At 36.3% G+C, this 21,800-nt stretch overlaps 3 protein-coding genes across 3 annotated transcripts; 1 reads left to right on the top strand and 2 right to left on the bottom strand.

The window, feature by feature from the left end:
- Positions 1–530: 530 nt before the first annotated feature.
- LOC108196786 (uncharacterized) lies at positions 531–4,553 on the top strand. Its single transcript, XM_064081212.1, has 3 exons — positions 531–1,790; positions 3,553–3,814; positions 3,946–4,553. Exons 1-3 carry the CDS (start codon positions 706–708, stop codon positions 4,156–4,158), a joined length of 1,560 nt encoding a protein of 519 aa, XP_063937282.1. The 5' UTR covers positions 531–705; the 3' UTR covers positions 4,159–4,553.
- A 745-nt stretch (positions 4,554–5,298) lies between these two features.
- LOC108194122 (large ribosomal subunit protein eL43) lies at positions 5,299–8,628 on the bottom strand. The gene is made up of 5 exons (XM_017361022.2): positions 8,509–8,628; positions 7,664–7,703; positions 5,825–5,913; positions 5,654–5,736; positions 5,299–5,558 (listed from the first exon to the last, which is right to left on the bottom strand). The coding sequence occupies exons 1-5, from the start codon at positions 8,509–8,511 to the stop codon at positions 5,495–5,497; spliced, it is 279 nt and encodes a 92-aa protein (XP_017216511.1). The 5' UTR covers positions 8,512–8,628; the 3' UTR covers positions 5,299–5,494.
- Positions 8,629–11,415: 2,787 nt separating this feature from the next.
- Positions 11,416–21,713, bottom strand: LOC108195993 (eukaryotic translation initiation factor 4G). Its single transcript, XM_017363038.2, has 11 exons — positions 21,555–21,713; positions 21,268–21,465; positions 21,016–21,134; positions 20,761–20,898; positions 20,611–20,660; positions 20,443–20,499; positions 18,761–19,582; positions 18,213–18,620; positions 15,087–18,112; positions 12,093–12,287; positions 11,416–12,002 (listed from the first exon to the last, which is right to left on the bottom strand). Exons 2-11 carry the CDS (start codon positions 21,417–21,419, stop codon positions 11,672–11,674), a joined length of 5,298 nt encoding a protein of 1,765 aa, XP_017218527.1. The 5' UTR covers positions 21,420–21,465; positions 21,555–21,713; the 3' UTR covers positions 11,416–11,671.
- Between the last annotated feature and the right edge of the window lie 87 nt (positions 21,714–21,800).

Genomic DNA, 21,800 nt, shown 5'->3' with positions numbered 1-21,800 from the left:
TTTAAGGGGTTTTTATTCATGGTTAATGAGCCCGGTTAACAGGAATCAGAGCCTTAATTCCATCACAAGTGTTTGAATTAATTATTTGGTGTTATGGAATAAGAACTCCAATCATTTTAGATGGTTAAATCATGCTTTTTTTTATCCTCGGTTATCATACCCTTCCCATTCTTATTAACTTTTATTCTCATACCCTTCATACTCATTCTCATTCTCAACCTTAATCCAAACACCCTCTAAATACAATTGTAAAACGAAATTTTATTTTAAAAACTCATTTGTCATGGAGAAAACACCGAACAAAAATAGCTTAAACATTTCATAAACAGTTAAGACATGTGGACAAACACTATAATTAGAACATCTAAATCACTCATCATCAACCTAAACACCAAATTCCACAACACAAAACTCTCATGTAATATACAAACACATGAAAAGGAAAAAGAGACGAAGAAAAACACAAAAATCTCATCCCAAATATCCATCTATTTTTATAATACAAAATTGACCCCCTCAAAAAAACCATCAGCTCTACGATTTCTCCGCTCTCGTTTTCAATTTCTAGCATCACACAATCCCCAGCCCTCATACAAATCTCTCCCCAAAATTTCCCAGAATTCAACACACACAAAAACACACACAAAAGGTGAAATAAAAGAGCGAAGAAATTGGTGGAGATAGATACAGAGATTGGTGTATGTAATGCATCAGAAGAAATCAGAAGTTCAGATCGGAAAAGAAAGCAGTGGCATCTCTTCCGATTTTAACCCTACTCCACCCCTTTTGTTCCCTTCCACTGTTCATCAGAAACACCCCCAGCAATCGCATAATTTTCATCTGGGCTTTGATAATCTTGCTTCTTCTGTCATCAGTGGCCCTCATAATTACCAATTTGCCACTCAGCAGGCTGGTTTGCAGGATGATTCAGGTACCCTTTTGGCTTCACCCAAGACTACGCCTCATAAGAGGCCTATTGTCAGCCCGGTTTCGAAAAAGAATGCGTCTTGGTTGAGTTCTTTGGGGAATTTTCAGTTTTCGAGCTTGAAATCGGAGTACCCACATAGAATCTTGAGTAATTCGGGTAAAAAGGTGGCTGCTTTTAAGTTGTTTTATAGGTTTGGTGAATGGAGGCGTATTCGGGTTCATATTAGGTTGATTTTGTTGTTGTCATTGCCGTTTTTTTACTTTTTGGTTTCGCATCCTAGTAGCTCTTTTGTGCTTGATTTTCTGTCTGCTTTTGCGTTTTCAGCTGCATTGTTGTTTTCGTTGAATCTTGCGTTGCCTAGGTTGCCTTCGATTAGGTTGTTTCTTGCTAGGTCATTTCCTATCAAGATTGGGTCGAGGCACGTGTCCAAATCTGCACTGCCTGTTTTTTGGTCAATAGGGTCGAGGTCTAATTTGGAGAAACAGGTGAATTCGGGGTGTTGGGTGCAGGCTTATAGTAATGGGGATGTATATGAGGGGGAGTTTCATAAGGGGAAATGTTCGGGAAGTGGTGTTTATTATTATTACATGAGTGGACGGTATGAGGGTGATTGGGTTGATGGGAAGTACGATGGCTATGGAGTGGAAACATGGGCAAGAGGGAGTCGATATCGTGGGCAATATAGGCAGGGATTAAGGAACGGGTTTGGTGTTTATCGGTTTTATACAGGGGATGTGTATGCAGGAGAATGGGCCAACGGGCAGAGTCATGGATGTGGAGTTCATACTTGTGACGATGGTAGCCGCTATGTAGGGGAATTTAAGTGGGGCGTTAAGCATGGTCTTGGCCACTACCATTTCAGGTAATTTTTCCCGTTAGTAGAGAATGCGTTGGAGACGTCATACATGTCATGGTTTCTCTAGGTTTGCGGCTTTATTACTTTCTTAGTTTCCTATAAACATTGACAAACTGGTGAATGTGTAGAGTTTCCTATATATATATATTGAAAAAATTGCTGCGTCCTACGCATAGACTCGTATATGTGTTGGTCACATATCCACGTATCTAGCCGAATATGAGTAACAAAGTGTATAATTGTCTTTAAACTGAGCATATGCGTGATCATTATTTTCAAAAAGATAAGTTACAATGATGACTATTCTAATTTGCAAAGTGATTTATTACTTATGCCTGCGTAATACTAATTGCGTAATACTAATTACTTATTACTTACTTTCTCGATGTCTTGAATTAAGGCAAGTTAATATGTGAGGTGGGATGTAATAACTTGTGCGCTATAAATATATATTAGATTTTGACATGCAGTTTCAAGATCTAATTATATTTATATAAGTATATGCTGGTTTAAGCTATAAGATTACAGGCTCTACTGTTGTCATGAACTTGTTCTTTTAAAATTATAGGATGTAGGCTGTTGATCATTTTCACAGAGGATGGAACCTTGGCTTTATAAGGTGGTTTTTTGGAATCTACCTGAAATTTTTGTTTATCAACACCCTCCTTTCATGGCATGGACACATGTAGGAACTTGAGTAGGTTTTCTATCAAATGATCTGGCTAATTACCTTTACATTTCTGTTTCTTTTGACACGGATTGATAGACCAGTTTAGGTTGCCAGACTATCTATACATTTGTTCCTCTTGTTAAATAAATGTGCTTGAAATACTTGCCGAGCCTTTTTTTTTTCCTTTTACAATTCTCGCTCCTGTAATTTGCAACTGGTGAGGAGAGGAATTTTCATGTGCAACAACATTGATCAATAGCTTCAGAGTCTACTGTAGTTCAAAAGCACATGTCCCATATATATTATTTTCTCAACCCTCTTTCATATCCTCATAGATTATTGTTTCTGTTAATATTTTTATTATATCTCTTTGCCAAGTTATCTTTTCTATTACTGTTGTATGTATGGTTAACCATCTTTAGAGAGAAAATATGGCAAGTATATGAATGTATGCATTCTTGTTTTTGGTTGGACCCAGTGACAGTCTGTGTTAGTTCCTCACAAATCAACTCCTAATCAACATAATTCTCAAGTCTAATTGACAGTATTAGGCATGGTCAGATGAACTAAACATTGATTTCACCAGACAAGGCACATGAGACTGTGTGCCAGGAGACAATAGTGACCTGTCTCAAGAAAATAAAACAAAAACTTATGCTTCTTATTGAACTGTCAAATTCTATCAAATCGAACTGCTTTAAAGTGCTACCTGACATTGATTTTTTTTTTTTAATTTTTTTTTTTGGGTGCTGCTCTTTCACCTTTTTCCCAAATGAACTCTCCTCTTAGTTCTTTCTTGTTGCATGTGCTAGGAAGTACAGGAAACATGTTTAGTTAAATAATTGATTAGGTATTTACAGTGTTTATGTGGGACAACACCTTTTATGTGGACTCCTATACTCTATTTCTCTAGTAGGTCAAGTAAAAAGGGCATTTCCACTAGGCCCTCTTTTAGTATCTAGGTCCATCTACGTGATTGAGAAATTGACAATTTGCTAGATTTAATTGTTCAAATTGATTTAAATGAAGAAAACCTGTGCAAGTGCATAATCAATGCAGACCACAAGCTTGCTTTCTAATTCGTTTTTATGTGTACAGGAACGGTGATACCTACGCTGGAGAATATTTTGCTGACAAGATGCATGGCTTTGGTGTTTATCGTTTTGCAAATGGGCATAGGTATGAAGGGGCCTGGCATGAGGGCAGAAGGCAAGGATTAGGAATGTACACTTTCAGAAATGGGGAAACCCAATCTGGACACTGGCAAAATGGGATTATGAATGTTCCAAGCACACAAAACAATACATATCCAGTATCACCTGTTGCTGTTTATCACTCTAAAGTTTTGAATGCAGTTCAGGTACTAACAGGCCTCTTTTTGACGTCCTTTAAAACCCACTTTTTCTTTTTGTATTTATTGTATCTTATTGATTCAGTGACATTTATTGCTAGTTGTAAAGGTGTGTCTGATTTAGTCTGATTTACTCCCAGGAAGCACGACGAGCTGCAGAGAAAGCGTATGATGTTGCAAAAGTAGATGAAAGAGTTAACAGGTCTGTCGCAGCAGCTAATAGGGCCGCTAATGCAGCTAGAGTAGCCGCAGTAAAGGCTGTGCAGAAACAAATACATCCCCGGACTACCAGCGACGAAATTCCTATCCCGATAGTACAAGACTGGCATATTTCTCAGCAATTGGCGGCGTAAACACAAACCACTTTACTTCTACAAGATCGCAGCAATAAGACAACGTTTAACACATAAGTATCTTGATTTTGAGCGTTTCTCTTTTGTGTCGTTTCTTTCCTGGAGAAGCTGAACTTGCATGTCATACCATCCACACCTGTTCTCTGGTACGCTGATGATAGCTGAATTTTTCGAGAAGCTTGGTTTACGTTTGGGCTCTCACACTCCGTCTCGTCTCAGGAGAATGTGGGAAGCATATAGATGCAACTGTAATGATGCCATCCTATATCATATGTATATAATGTAGGTAGGTGTAATGTTATAATATCTGGATTAAGGGAAAACCTTCAAGCCAGTATGTCTTGTAACTGAACGACGAGTACTAATGGAAGTGGTGTAACAATAGTAGTCTATCATTCCTGTTCCTCTGTCATGGCAACACACAGAAAGATCAACAATTGCAGTATAGGTATTTCTGTAACAAAATAAATAATTTGAAAATATATAAAAAAAAAAAAAATCGAAGTAATAGGAACATTTAATGTATTAATATACCTTAATTTCAGATATGATATTTTGTGAAAAGGATACCAAAATATTTCAGACAGTGAGAGACTGGATTGGCCATAAACTATGCTAGTATCTGGCCCCTTAATTTTTCAGGACAAATTATACATCATTATCGTAGGGTCTTTCCGTGACCCCATAAAATGATTTGCCATAACCTCTTTGGTTCGGCATCTTTTGATAAAGGCGTGAAACATTACCCCTTTTGAGTTGTAAGAGACAGGACTGTTTGGAATCAGCTTATACCAGCTTTTCAAGTTTTATCCGGAATATCGTAGTAATTAAAGTGTTTCGTTTGAATTTTTTTTTTCAAAATAAAAGGCTTATCTGCACCAGTTCAAAACATCAAAAAAAATCACAATGTACTTGCTATTTATACATATAACCGCTTCTTTTGGAAATTATTTTTTGCAGTTATCAAATCGTATACTTTAGCTCTCTATCCTGCGCTAGATGCTCACATCTGCTTGGCAAAATGATATGAACTCTATCAGTTTCGTTTAGAGCTCAGACTTCACAAAATAATTTTATCACCTTCCATTGTAGAGGTCAAATACTAAGGACCAAAGAAAAGAATATCTTTATCACCTTACCTCACATAAATCCGCATATGATATGCATACCCAAAAGCAAAATACAAATGTTGTGCATTATCCAAACCACAAAATTGGTGCATAGTACCACAAAATCTTTTTTGTCATTAACATGATATATTAAATTCAGGGAAGAAAAAGAAACAGTAATTTTATGGAGAACTAGCATCTGTGTGCTCCAAAATGATCAATAAGATCTAACTCTCGGTCTGCTCCCTCAGCCTCCGTATAGTGCTCCTAACTGTCACTGCAGCAGCGGTGCTGGCAATTACAAAAACAAGGCATTAGTACCTGATACCTAGTGCTGAAATTTTAAAGAAATGTATAAAAAAAAATGCATCAGAAAGAAACAGTACTTTAATGTATAAGCACCGCCTGCTTTGACTTTGCCACAATCTTTGCATCCCCAGATGCCCACAGCCTTCCTCTTCACAGCATACTGTGCAACAGAAACCCAAATTAGGACTTTCAGAGCATAATAGTATTGAGGATAGCTTAAAATGTACTGAAGGGGAAAAGAGATTAACCTTTCCGCAAAATTCACAGAAATATCTGCTGTGCTGTGAAACCTCCATCTTTTTAATCTGCTTACGTAAACTGGCACCATAACGGGTGCCTACAGATAAACAGAAACATTTTATTCAGAAAAGAGGGATATCTAACAAATATCATTTTATTTAGTTTCACTAACTTATGTGGGTATTCAACCTATGGTTGCTCGACTTGAAGAGCCACTAAGTTTCATTATAAGTACTTTGCATAGCTAGAAGCAGTTTGGGGGGGGGGGGGGGGGGGGGGGGGGGGGTCCCAGAGGAGTCCATGGCCCCTCTAAGATTTTGACAAAAGTTGGGTAGTATATCTCATATATGCATTATTGCATTGTCTTTGCAGTTCTGTTAGTCGATAGTCATGTTCCCTTCCGTGAAGACCTGGGTTCAATTCCTATATGTGCCATTTGTTACCCTTCTTCCTAATTACTATATTTTTGAGTTTTTATATAGTGCATTTTAACATGCATTCAAAAATTATTAACACTTTTTAACTATATTTGATTTTGGTATATAATAACAAAAAAATTTAGCTACTTTCTATTTTAAAATTGTGAGACAAAATCCGCACCCCTTGTAAATTCTTTCTTGCTCCGTCACTGACTAGAAGGGTGTAACAAATACTCATGACTATGCTGAAGAGGTGAGCGTGGTTCGGTTCGGGGCGGTTTTAAGGTAAAACCGGAACCGGAACCGCGAATCTTCGGTTTTTAAAATTAAAAACCGAAACCGCAACCGAACCGTCGGATCGGTTTCGGTTTCAAAAACCTCGGTTCGGTTTTAGTCGGTTCGGTTTCGGTTATAAAACCGCAAGAAATGAGAAAATGAAAAAAAAATTACGTATTGAATCTTTAAAAATTATTTACAACATTAAAAGTTATCTCTTTGTATCTTTACGGTATTAGATCAATGAAAGAGTCCAAGGCTGCGAGTCTATGATTTTGATAGTATGTTTCGTACTGCTCTTTTGAATAAAATCTAAGGTATGTAAAAAAAATCGAACCTAATTCAAGTATTCTCCAACCTATACCAAACTATAATCTAAATTCTATATACTCCCTCCGTCCCTTTTTACTTGTCCCTTTTGAAAAAAAAACGCATCTTAAGAAAATGTTAGGTGGATATCTTGTTTTCATACATATCCCTAATAAATGTAATGAATTAGATAGAGTTGTGTGTATATATATGCTAGTCAAACATTGAAAATTGTTACATTTTGAAAAAACATACAAAAAATTGCTTTGAAAAGAGGAGTGGACAAGTCATTTGGGACAAATTTTTTTTTCAAAAGGGACATGTAAAAAGGGACGGAGGGAGTATAACTTAGTTACGGTTCATGATATATTAATATAAATATATGTATATATTATCTTAATGCACACGTGTATATATGTACATATATAAATATATAAATATATTTATAATTATATATGTATTATAATTTATAAATAATATTTATTTATTTATTTTAAATAATCGGTTCGGTTCGGTTTATTTCGGTTCGGTTTTAATCTAAAACCGGAACCGCAACCATTAGAATCGGTTCGGTTTTTTAATTTGCGGTTTCAGTTCGGTGCGGTTTTATACGGTTCGGTTTTCATCGGTTTTTAACGGTTTTGGTTCGGTTTCGGTTTCAATTCGGTTTTTTGCTCACCCCTATGCTGAAGTAACTAAGAGAAGCATACAACTGTCATGCAATTCTCCAAGCCAATATTTTTCAGCTCTAGGACAATTGCACAATCCTATTTCTGGACTGTTTGATTACCATAAAGCAGCAGAAACGGGAGACATTTTATAGGTACGATAACATGAACATACCGTATTTTCCAACAATCCCCGCCTTCTTTGTTCTCTTGGTCTGCAACATAATTAGAACATTGTAAAGAGAATGAGAAGTTAAGATAAAAATCGTTTGATAGTAACACAAGTTTTGACATGTAAAACAACTATAAACAGTCGTCTTCTAACATTTCAAAAGCTGAATATTATAAAACAATCATCAAACTCTCAATAACAATTTAGTTGGCCATTTAGATGCTTCCTTCCATTTTTTTTAAACCAGGAAAACAGCACACATTTATCAAAGAATCAAAAAACTGTATCATACCAGTGTCAGCAACTCACAGTTTTTCGCTAGTCAGGATTAAACATTGTTTATTGATATTACAAATTGCAATTTAGTACCTACATCCTATTCATAACACTTAAATTTTCCGACCACATATTCCTTCTTCAGAGCAAATGTTACACGGATACAAAAACAATAACAATCTCGATGTGGTCAGGGTCACTAGTTAGCCTCCGAAGCTAACTAGTTCCACCCATGTCTCGAGATCCTAGCTCAATCTTTAAGTACATAAAATTCAAAACCACCACTACCAAATCAACTACCAATTAACCACATTGTATAATTCTTTAATTAACTACACATTCACAAACCTAAAATTTCAGTATCTAAAGCTTCATTGCAAAGACAGAAATTATCAAATTAATCATCACAGACTGCTTAATTATCAAACTTTCAGCATTTTAGCATCCAAATTAACGTTCTTATACCTACAATCTCTACGAATAGCAGATATTATTAACTACCTTGATGAAGATTACTAATTAAATAACTAGAATTAATCAAATATACAAGAGAGTAGAGAGAGATTACACACCATCTTGATGAGGGTTGATGAAGATGAGGCAGCAAAACCCTAAATTACGAGTGGGCTGGACAGATTGGATTATATTATACAAAATTTTGTATATGTAGATTATTAGGGCTTTGGGCTGCGTTTTGTGGCTTTTATGGGTTCGAAAGTAGGCCCGGCATAAAAGTCAGCCCAGTTGATGATGCACAAAAAGATTAAATTGATTTACTGTTCCTCTATTTAAAAAATAGAGATACCGAACATTATTGGATGGCCCGTTGGACACCCTAGTTAAACTCCCGCTCATTTCAAACCCACTCAGAGCGAGTCCAACACTATGCTAAGAAGTTCCCTAAAAATATTATAAAATAATGGGAAAAAAGCTTTTTTTGCCACCCAACTTATTATTTGTTTAGAAACCTACCACTGAACTATAATTTTTTTCTTTTTTTTCCATTAATGTTAGGTTCGGATTTTTTTTTGTCACTAACGTTAGGTTCGGATTTGATTATTAACACTATGTTATTCTTTTTAAAGTTAATTGCATTTGACACCCTTTGATTTCACCATGTTGCACATTGCACCTAATAGTTTTGGAATAAACACTATGCAGCCCCTTACTTTTAACCCGTAGACACTTTGCACCCTTTCCGTTATCTTCTGCCGTTACCGTTAACTTTTGAAGGGGCATTTTGGGAAATTTTATTATATTTAATTAAAATCAGACCTTTATTTAAATTTTCCGACCATCTAAACGATATTTTTCGGAAATTTATTTTTCAGTAGTCTGCAATATAATAGTGATCTGTGTCTATATCTTTATATGTAGTACTCCATATGTGTCCTAGGTAGTTTATCTTAGAGAACGAGAGTACGGATTTTTTTATTCAGAAAGGAAATCTCAAAATTAACTTATGGAACTATATTTATAAAAAGTGGGAACCTTAAAATACGTGACAAGTAGTGGTAAAGAACTATAAAGTCAAGTGATACTATATATTTGTGAAGTCTTAAAATAATTTATAAAACTAAATATTTTAGGTTCTTAAAATGCCTGTTAAACTCTCATACTTCAAGGTAAACTAGCTAAGAGACATAAAGATGACTGTATATAATGTTATAGACACATATCATATCATTATAATATTGCAGACTACCACTATGTTTTTATAATGCTAAAAAAATAACATATTGTTAATAATCAAATCAAAACATAACGTTAGTGACAAAAAAAAATCCAACGTTTTTTTAAGGAAAAAAACGAACATTAAATTTTATTCAGAAAAAATAAAATAAAATAATTTTTGAAATTTTTTGGAGTCTCAAAATGCGTGTCCAACTCTCTCCCTCCAAGGTAAACTACCTAGGACACTAAGATATAGACACATATCAGATCGCCATTATATTGCAGACTAACACTATATTTTAATAATACCAAAAAAATAACATAGTGTTAATAATCAAATCTGAACCTAACGTTAGTGACAAAAAAAAAGTCCGAACCTAACATTAGTGACAAAAAAGAAAAAAATTATAGTTCGGTGGTAGGTTTCTAAACAAATAATAAGTTGGGTGGCAAAAAAATCTATTTTCCCTAAAATAATATGTCTTAGTGATTTAGCACAAGATTTAGCACATGAGCTCCAATAGTACTCCCTATATCCATTCCCTATTATTATAATAATATTAAATAGTGGAGGAGAGAGGGAAAAAGAGAGAGGGAAATGATGTGGAGGAGAGAGAGAAATGAATATTTTAATGATAAAAATAGTTTAGAAGTGGCTAGCATATTCTAAAAATAGGGAAGGGGAGGCTTGTGCTAGTGATTTAGCACATCACTAGCATAGTGTTGGAGTGCAATTTTATCCCATATTCCTTATTTTTGGATTTAAGACTTGATTTAGCACACCTATTGGACTTGCTCTTATAAACTAATCAATTGACTGAGTTAAATAAATAAAATATCTGAATTTTAAATGAGTAATGTTATTTGATATTTTTTTCAAAATATCTGAATGATATTTTTTCCCTTTAAATTTTACCTATTTGGTTGTTTGATAGTTATATTATGGAAGCTTCAAGATTCCACTTTAAAGAGTAAAAATATAAATAAATAAAAAAACTTTTAATCTAACTTGAATTTAATAAAATCAACATAAATAAAGTGCAAAACTAAAGAAATTCTTCAAAGCTTTAAATCAATTTAATCAAGTGAATCAATGTTTGAGGTGTAATGAATTTATTTGGCTGTTGCCTGCTTACAAGTTGCAACGTGGAGATGTAATCACGTGATATAAAACTATATATGATTCAGAAGTATATGAATCGCTCAGGGAGGATCTATTTAAATATATTCAGGTGTGTTGACATCTTCGTAATTAGAACCAGGAAAATACTAACTAGAACTAGAAAAATGCTAGTTACCCCAGAAAATGTTCTCAAATTCAAATACATGTAAAATATCATTGGTTCAACTCATGCTAATAATAATAATAATAAAAATGAAATTACGCTAGTAATAATGAGACCTTGTATACAGTCAATTACCCAATTAAAATTAGTTATATGTTTGTCACGTCATTTGAGAAAAAAATTTGACACTTACTCTTAGAACTATAATCAAATTCTCAAGAGAAAAATAAACTCTCTTGTAATTAACATTTTTAAAAGCAGAAGAAGATGTAAATACAAACTATAATCATAATTGACATTTCGAAATGTAGAGGAAGATTTAAATTTAAACCATAATCACAAATCTAAATCATCATAATGATAATGCTCCGATGGACCTAGAGGCTAGAAGGGACTTATAGACCTGAGGCTCAAAAGAGTGCCCTCTGTCCTGCAATTATCATATTACAATCGTTGAGAAACTGAAAGTTTAGCAGATCAGATTAGCAATAATTATTGGGGAACTGAAAGTTTTGCATGTCTAACAAAAAAATTTGGCTGCCTATGTATTTCAAAAATATTATAGATGATGGGGGTTCTCCCCCCAACTAATAGTTTACCATGTCTAACAAAAAAAAATTGGCTGCCTATGTATTTCAAAAAATATTATAGATGATGGGGGTTCTCATGTCCTACTAAAAAAATGGACGAGATCATTATATCTGCAAAACCAGGTGGATAGAGCGGGACATAATCTCTCCTGTGCTGATAACTGACATGGCTACAGTAGTAGACTCTAGATAAATTGATCTAAGCTCGATGGTCTTTTAGAGTTTGGAGGCCGGAAGTTTTCTAGACTTAAACTAGAACCAGTGCAAATCTGTTTCAAAACAGCATCTCCTTTTTCTATTTTAATAATCTCCAGGACCCTTCCAATAACTTTAGCTGCAAGTCCGCTGTCTACAAGCTGTCCTTGTTCCTCCCCACCTTCATAAATCAACCTTCCGATTTCTGCCAATGGAAGCACATTTTCTAGTACAACTTTTGCAAAGATTCCACCAAGAAATTCTGGTGCTTTAGGGGCATCAGTTACAGCATCCTCCAAACTAGCTAGAACTGATTCAAACCTGGCAAAAGCAACAGCAGATAGTATTTGTTGACTTGGGCTTAACTTTTGAATCAGTATCATTTGTTAAAAGTAAATTGTAATATCATACCCTTCCACGAGTTGAGGTTGACTTAACAAGGCATCCTGCGGTTTTGCAAGGTTGATAAGAAGCTTTGCTAGTAGATCCCTTTCCATGTCCTTCCTCTCAAAGGAATCAGATATCCAGAGGTATATCATTGACGGATAAAAGCTAGGAGCATTTAGATCTTTGACACACAGGGCAACTTCCTTTTCGTCTTTAGCGCTGAGATATTAGAGCATATTTGAGTTAATAGTAAAAAAATTAACTGTTACAACTTACAACTATGATGAACAAACAACCTGTTATCAACTCAAAATAATATATTGACAACAACCGGGATATGTCAAACTTAACTGATCAGCTACAATCATACACCAATCAAAGTAAAATATTTGCAAAAATCTATCAGAAAAGGACACAGTGATCAAGCAGGTCCCTACTGGAGAAACTGAACTGAACTGCCATCAATAAAGGTCACTACCATGGTTCACTTCTTTTGCAGACAATAATTTCAAATTCATTCATTCATTCTAGCTGTATGATTGCTAATAAATAGCACTTACAGTAATATACTATAATACATATAAATTCATAAATAGAAATTTACATGTAAACACCATGGACCCTAAGACAGGTGTCACATCAGAATCATTGTTAATGTCCTCTAGCTCACCAGTACGAAAAGCAGTACGAAAACCATTAAACTATACTAGTCACATATAATCAAATCTATCGTCAGATACCAGACATATCAATTAGAAGCAAACAGAAACTCTAGCAAGTTGAAGCTTCTTATTTCAAACTTACAATCATATCTTCTAAACATTTCTAATTAGCTAGTCAGGTTTTAGCATCTTGTAATTCCAAATGCGCACAGTTGTCTGAAGAGATTCATATTTTCACTATAATGTTATTTCAGGCTCATTCTGCTCAATTTAAATTGTGCTACAAGCCCACCACTGATATAATTTTCAAAACTGAAACTACATTATGTCAAGTTATAACTTCATATTATAATCTCTCATGCAACAAGAAATTGTTGAGGTGTTAACACTACATTGAATAAGCTAAATAACTCTCATGGATTTTACAACAAGGCCTAACAATACAAGACAGAACTTGTAAGTTCTTCAGAGAAACACTTGAGAAGGAGATTTTACACAACAGTTCAGATTTTTTTAAAAAAAGCTAAAAAAAATTCACTAGTGGCCTTCATCTAACTCATAACTCAAACTACGGCGAAAACAAAGGCCTTTAAATTTATATCTCACATAAGTAACAGAAGCGAGACAATGTTGAGAGACTTAGCAAGGCATAATATCCTCCTGGGTGGAGGTGTAAGATCTGGACCTTAAGCCAAAAGAAATATATTAATTCCCAATTGGCAGTGCCGTCATCTCAATTTATATGCTTTCCAATCTAATACCAGTCATTGTCTTCAAGCATAAAAAACAAATATTCACTTCAGTGAAACGGCTGGATGCATAAGGGAAGCGCACGTTCTTAACACCTTATCCGGGATGCATAGGGGAGTTCACCTACAAGCATGGACGAGTGTGGTACCGCTGCCCCTCTCTAGGTAGGGACAGCCGTTTCCGGCTGCTCATTTCGTATCTTGAAAGAAATAGCTTGTACACTAAACTCCAGTCAGAAAATAGCACACTTGTCAAAGGCTATGCTAGGCGCCAGCCTCGCCTAGGCGACCATTAGGCGAATTATACATCTAACTACAGATATTGATTGTCTTTTTATATACACATATTTATATGTTATAATCTAGGAAGCAGAGGGATTTTTCACCAACCCACTGCACTGGCACCTGATTCTCGGGGATGCAAGAATTCTTGTTAATTGAATAATTACATAGTTGATTACTTATGGATGTATAACTAGACTATAATGCAACAACTGTGTCAAGTAATTATTCCATCCTGTTAGGAACTGCAGACTATTAGTACAATATATTGGTAATAGTAAATTGTTTATAACTACATAAATTGAAGATTAAGCCATATTCTAGCCTTAAATATGAAGTTTTGGCCTGAACATATATTTTTCAAAAAGGATTCTTCCTCAGAATTCAAAAGGCTTTCTATAGAGCTTGAGCTTGTTTGGGAAAACTTTAGGCCAGGAGCTTCAGGTAATTTTTGACTTTAAGTTGAAAAAGGCCTGTTTGAGTATTAAGTCATACAAAAATTAAAGTTAAAAAAATAGCTTAAAGCCAGAAGTTGGTAGAAGGTATTTTTTGAACAACTTATTTTTACAATTTTGAATGATAAAAGTTTATATCATTATTTAAATGGACAACCTATCTACTTTATTTTTATTATTACATTTGTAATAAATATAAGTTGCCCATAATACAAAATTACCCAAACGGATACTAACTTCAAATTTTCACTTCTAACTTATCACATCAAGTCACTTAAGTCATAAGTAATTATTATAAGCTCACCCAAACGGGATCTAGAGCTACTGCTAGCACTCTAGTCCAAGGTAATGTTTTAGAAAATCAAAAGCCTGAATGACGACAAATAAACCAAAGGAACTTGTAACCTGACCTTCCTCTCATCAAAAGCTCAAACAAAAAATTAAAAAAATCTCACCTAATATGGTCATCAATGATCAGGGTTCTTTAGTAAACTAAATACCAAAAGGGGATAAAAAGATCCAGTATATTCCTTTATTCCTCAGATGTAAATAGTTCTATTTCTAACAATCAACATGTTAAAACGCTTGCTTATTATAGAGTGCAAATTCCAAGCACAAAGCTTCATAGTGCTCCTTGAACTAAAGAAAACTGTTTGCACACAAAAGAACATTTGCAGTACTTCATATGGTCCATTTGTATATAAAACTTCTCAACCATATTTTGTTTCCTCAGGAATACCCACATGACCACATCTATTGTACACAGATAAATAGATAATACCGGCAACAGAAATCCATCATATTAAAAGAACAGATACAGATAAATATATTAAAGAACCACCACATGTTAGCAACAAGGTTTCATCATACCTGTAGAATTCTTTTATAGTTTCCATTGACATTTTCCGCAGTTGTTCTTTAGGCAACACCTTCTCTGGAGGAATGTTTCCTACAGAACTCGACTCCGTACTTCTGGTTTGAGGTGTACTTGGTCGAGATCTGTTTAAAACCTGATCTGGATGCTGTACTTCCCTGTTCCTGTAAGTCAGATTTCCATCCTTTAAATTCATATGGCCAGAAGTAGCTGGACTGACAAGCTTATCAGGAGAGACTCTTGAAAAAAGTTCTTCTCTTGAACCGTGGGCTGGTCGGTCTGTCAAAGAACCGTAGCCATTGCTGGTTGTAGTTCCCCTGAAATCTGAACTGTGCATATCAGAGAAGGGTATCTTTGACATAGACGGTTGTCCTCTAATAGACATTCCCCTGGCAAGACCACCTTGCGGCCCAAGGGTAATAGACTCATTACCAGGGGGCCTCTGAAACAATGGAACTGAGACGATTCTGCTATCAAAAAGATGCCTCTCATCTGTCCTGATATCCTGAGTAGCATATCCGCGTGGTGTTTGTGGTACTCCACGAAAACCACCGAATTGTGCATTTGGAGACAATAATCCATTTGACCCTCTTGGAGCAAAGTCCGTAGGTTGTTGAACCCTTCTAGAAGATGAATTCATACTCGATGTGCGGGCCAATCTGTTAGCTTGAGCCTGCCTTTCATTAGCAGCATCCCTGTGCACTTCCTCAATCTTTTTCGGACCTTCAACCTTCCTCCTCTGTTGCCACCTGTTCTTCCTCAGGTCAATTGAATCCTTCAGCATGAACCTCACTCTAGAAGAAAGCTTCATGTTATTAGATAGCTTGGCCATCATGTCAAAATATGCATCTATGTGCTCCTTGGCTTTGGGATGATCTATCATTTCTCCAATTGTGCTCATTAGCTTGCACAAGGCTTCTATATCTTCCTCATCAGGATTTTGATACTGACCCAACAGTTTCTTTATGCATTCGTGCATAATTCTTTCTGTTAACATCTTTTTCTTGTACAATTCCCCAATCAGTCTAATATTCCCCAACATTCGCCTTCGTGCCTGGATTCTCTTCTCTTCCCTTTCTTCGTCAGACTGCTTAGTCTCACCTTCTTCATCAGCTCTGTTAGCTTCTTCCTGTTCCCTCTCACCTCTCTCGAACTCCTCCTGGCACTTGTTTAAGAGTAACCTCTTAAAAGTAACTTTTTCATTGTCTTCAATAAAATCAGGCAACTCGCCAGCAAGATAATAGCAAAAATTGGCATACATTTCACAAAATGTAGGTTCCATAAGTGCTTTATCAAATATTTGAGATATCACGCCAGTGAGAGTACCGGCATTGTCAATATTTACTTGTTTGACTTGCTCAAATAGTCTTTCAAAATTTTGAGGAGTTAACTTATTTAAAATACCTTTCAATTGCCTTTGCTTTGCCTGTTCCTCATCAGTTACTTTACCCACCTCATACTTCCGCTCAGCTTTATGCATCATCTGTGAAGGAGTCCGAGGGGAAGGTATAAGACCCCTCTGAAAACTATTTGTCCGTTGCCATCTCTCAGCATCAGAGTTAGTTCGCTGCATGCCAAACTGTTGATTCATATACTGCACTGGCCCAGATAGGACCCCAGAATACATAACTGGTACTTGAGCACGTGAATTTTTTAACACACCAAGATTCCCTCCAGGTTGGAAGACAACATTATTTCCATGATTTCCATAGCCCATATCCAACCCAGAGGGAAAAGGTCCAGGTACCTTGCTCCGTTTTTCATCAAAATTCATGCCACTACCACGGCGACCTGATCGAGATCTCTCCATTGACCTATCAACATTTCTCCCTGGAATCTGCAACTTTTCACGAGGAACATTTCCCATAGACACTGTCAGTAATTCTGTAATATCTGAAGTGATCTCAAAACCATCAGGAAGATCTTTATACTGTTCCGAGAATTTGAGAAGGAAATCTCTGGAGTACTTTCTGGTCATCGAACTTTCATCCTCAATGTGATGTTTTACTTCTCCAAGTTGGTTCTGATCCTCTAAACTTTCCAGTTTTGGCGTCGATAAATCTGCAGCATCCTCCCAATCATCAGGTTCAGCTTTACTCTCGTTTGGTATCTCTTTATGAGAAGTACCAGAAGATATCTCTTCTCTAGCATGGCTGGAAGTTGTAACTGAGCTCTCAACATTTGTAAGAGTCTCTTTCTTTTCATCTGAACCCTTATATGCCATATAGAGATCAGTAGTTGTACCAGCACGGTCAGCCTTTTGTAGAGCTTCTTTTCTCTTTTTTTTCCCTCTAGCAAGTGTATTCTTAGATACATTTGTCTGCAGCATAGGCTTATCTCTGGAATCAGTTGATGGACAAAGTAACCCAGTGCTGTCAGAGTCAATGTTAGCAACTTCAGTTGCACAAGGCATTTCAGATTGGGACGAAACTGAAAGAATAGGGAAGTTCTGACCCAACATACCGGAGACTGTACTTAAAGCTTCTGTTCTACCAACAGCATCATTGTTGTTTGTAGAGGCATCTGGAGCCAAATTCTTATCAGCATCATGCGTGATTCTGGCTCCAAGAGACAGCAAAGAAGTTTTTGTAATCAAGAAGTTCACTGCCCCAGAAGTAGAAGCTAATACATTATCTGCTCCACCTTCCCTGACGGATTCAGGTACCTTCAACTCCTGCTGTTCATCTTTTACATCCACAACAGGACTATCAGTTTTATCTCCATTTCCAGACACTCTTGGTAAAATAGATTTTGGGCTTCTCACATATCCAGAAGCATTTTCTTCAGAGTCATCAAACTGTGCTTTATTAAGCATTGCAAGTTCAGCAGATATCTTAACAGAATCATCACCATCAATTTTTGCCATATCAAAATTTCCCTGTACCTCGGTACTATCTGTTCTCAAGTCAACAGCAGTCCCTTCTGATTCCCTGATATCATCCTGTGCTGGCCCAGCTTCTGGTGAAGGAGAAGATTTTATGATTTCCTCATTTTTGAGTGACGAAGGCAAACCAGATGTAGACTGTTGACCAAGCTAAGAGAATAAGTCAAATCCAAACCAAAACTATAAATGATCAAGTAGAATGATGGTGTAATAGAGGCCCTTCAAAACAGAAAAATACCTGATTCTGTAGTAAGGAATGAATCTTTTTACCGGGCTTTTTATTATTATCATCGGATTTGGAAGCATCCGTCTTTGTGCCTAGAGTAGTACTGGAGGCCATTGATGGGAGATGCTCGGTGATTTCAGGAGAAGTAGAGGAGAGAAAGTCGGTTTTAGGTTCAACTGCAGAAACTGAATCAGATACTCCAATAGTTGGCCTACTTTGAACAGGTATCAATGTAGACTTTGACTGCTGTAACAACCTTCCAGTTATATTTTCAGCATCTATTTGACTGGGAACTAAGGTAGCTTCTCCTTCTCGGCTAGAAATAATAGGAATAGTCTTCTCAACAGTTGACAAGCTTATTGGCAATAAAGATTCTGCATTCTTCTCACCACATTGGTCAGCCACTGGCATCACCGGGACCTGCATATATGCTGAACATGGTGAGTATATATTACGAACATTTAAGCCTGTTCAGAATCTTAAAAAAATTATTTATAACATGCATCAGGACATCAGTATATAATAATCAAGGAAATAGGTAGTTAGTGAAGGGCAAAAACCTGATTATGTAACTTTGGCACCTGCAAACTTGGAGCAATTTGGTTACTGGATGAAAGAAGAGAACTAGGACCTTTTAAAATGATGGAACCCTGAATGTAAGAATTAGGGTTGGAGTTTACTGGATGAGCAGGTGGAAAAGTTGGAATAGGTTGGGATGGAGGGGGTATACTGGGTTGTGATCGCGCAGCCGAAGATCCAGCTTCTATGGAAGTATCAGCCTTTTTAACTAAACTCAACTCTTCATGAGTATCTGGATGAGTTATCTTGACAGTTTTCCGTGCATTGCCGAAATCTCCTGGCTGTTGAGAAAACTGAGGATTGATGTTCATCCCGATATTGCCCAAATGAGGCAACTGGGTACCCATTTGTGATGTTAATTTGGTACCCTGGACCTGATGCATGACACTATGAGGTGGCAGCATATGAGGTGGCACTCCTTGAAAATAAACTTGTTGTGGCACTCCTTGATTTCCCATAGGGAAGGGCATTGTCATGGGTATGGGCATGGGAACCGGAATAGAACTATTCACCATGCTTTGTGACTGCAGTTGTGGATTAAGACCACCAAATTGAGCTGGAATTTGTGACTGGTGAAATGGCATTTGCATAGGCATCCCAGTAACAGGGTGTAAGGTAGGCTTTTGAGTTTGAATGGTATGTGGACCAGCAGTAACTTGCACATCTCTTCTTGCTTTGGACACCGAATGCCCATCAACAGCACTAGATTGGTCAGCTGTGACATACTTACGTGTAGAAACTTGTTGCTTAGGAATGGATTGGATTGGCAGAACAGGTGCCGCTCTTAAGGAATCATAACGAGCCTGCCAATCATAATGTCAAGAGCCAGAAAGGGAAACGTCAGATAGTTCATATCAAACAGGATAAAAACTGCCAACCAATTCAAATTTCCATAATATAATTTAATCATGACATGTAACCATTTTAAGGACAAAAGACACCTTCAGCGTCATGCTACCAAAAATACATCATATTTACACCTGACTGAAAGACATAACATATCTCATACTATAAATTTATTTCAGCATTTAGGGCAGGACATGTGAAACACTGTAGCCATCATACACATAGAGTGAGAGGGAAATGCTCCCCTTTAAACTTCTTAACCAAAAACCCTTGAGACTTCCAGAAATCACCAATATCGACACAAGATGCACTAAAAAATATATTTAGGATTCACCCCAATTCTGAAAATAAAACATAATAAAATACTGGGTTCACCATAATGTTTCTACAAATTACTAGGTATATAGACATTGTTTACCTAGTTACCTTATTTCGTAGCTTACAGGCTAAGATGGTTTGTATCTGAACATAGGCCTAGATTATTCTTCTTGAAAGACAACTATACCACTTATCATTCTGAAACTATCAATTCCAAAATTGATGTTCAAAAAATTGTATCCAATGTGCCATGCAAAAGAGATTAAGGGAAAGGAGACTACTAGATAAGTAGTTTTTTTATTTGCCTCTTTGTGGTTGCAAACATCATGCTTCAGGGTAGGATTAAATATTGAAATTTATAAATGTTTTACTTCCCATTCATAAAACGAGAAGAAATATGATACACCACAACTTTTGATCAGGCTCACAAGTAGTCCTTACTCCTTAAGCAAGCAAAACATAGCAATGAATATCAGAAACAAGGCAAGAATGTGCAAACCTGTTCTCGTTTCTGTTCATCTAGATTTGGAGGTGCTGAGCTAGTTCGAGCAGGTACCTATAAGCAAAAGCAATTTAATCCTTTAATTAAAAGTCAAACACAATCTAGTGGCGAGTAAGCTACTGAATAGCCTAAACACGCACTTTTTCCAACAGAATTCAACCCTACCTGCATCAAACCAGGACTTATTGATCCAAACTGCAACGGAAAACCTCCACCTACACTACCATTAACCTTTATCAGCTTATTGCATAAAAAACCTCATATAATTAACATGATATGTTAAACACCTAAAACGTTACATCTAAAAAATGTGACCTTTTACAGGGGTTGAAGGTGCCATTGTACTGGAGATGACAGCAGGAGCATTCGTTACTGGAGCTTTTGGCACACCTCTGGTGCTTTTCTGAGACGACACATCAGCCGGCTTCACAGCAGCCTGTGCATCAGCTCCTCCTGCAACAAAAAGCACATAACATATAAACGAAACTTGAGCATTACACTATACTCCAAACAAAAAGACACAAACAAACCAACAAAACAAAGACACGCAAACAAAAAATCATCCAATACCATGTGATTGAGAATGTGCAGCATTAGCAGGCAGAGCAGCATTATTACTAGAATCCAGATTCACACTCCCATTCGTAACCCGAGTTTGCACTCCTTGCACATCATTCCCCTTCTTAAAGCTACAACATCCCAGCAAAACAAAAACCAATTCTCACAATTCCATCACAAAACAAACAAAACCCGAAAACACAACAATTACCTAAAAAAACAAACAATTACGCAAAAACACGAAACTGAAAACCCAAAAAGCACCTTGTACTGCGTGAAGGGGGGTTTGCCCCACCGCCTCTCGAGGCGTAATTCCGGTGACCACCACCACCACCAGAGTTGCTGCGACTAAATCGGCCTGTTGCTCGATATTGTCCAGACTGAGTCTTGTCAGCCCTAGTTTGATTGACGGACATAAATACAAACCCTGATCACCTCCAATTTCTTTAATTTCCACAATTTCTGCAAGTAAAAACATAATCCGAATGATTAATTAACAAGCTGGAGCAGAATAAAGTAGAGTATTGAGCACTAGAATTTAGAAGCATTACGAATATTAAGCTGATTGAAGGTCAAATAATATTTTAGTGAGATGGAGCGAGATATGTGTATTTATATGTATATGTATAGAATTAGGGTTTATTCAAAGGAGAGGAAAGACTAAAATTGAGTGAACAGTGAGAGTGGGAAGAAGCAGCGAACCGGGGCGTGTTTTTTTTTTAAAAAAAATTTGTCTATATTGTGCCCAAAATTTCTTATTATATTTTATATAAAAATATCAAAATAGCTCGTACTTT

Source organism: Daucus carota, chromosome 7, assembly GCF_001625215.2.
Source record: "Daucus carota subsp. sativus chromosome 7, DH1 v3.0, whole genome shotgun sequence".
In the NCBI taxonomy this organism is placed as follows: domain Eukaryota; kingdom Viridiplantae; phylum Streptophyta; class Magnoliopsida; order Apiales; family Apiaceae; genus Daucus; species Daucus carota.
Note: the sequence above shows the minus strand (reverse complement) of the source record. Positions and strands in the feature narration are given on the sequence as shown.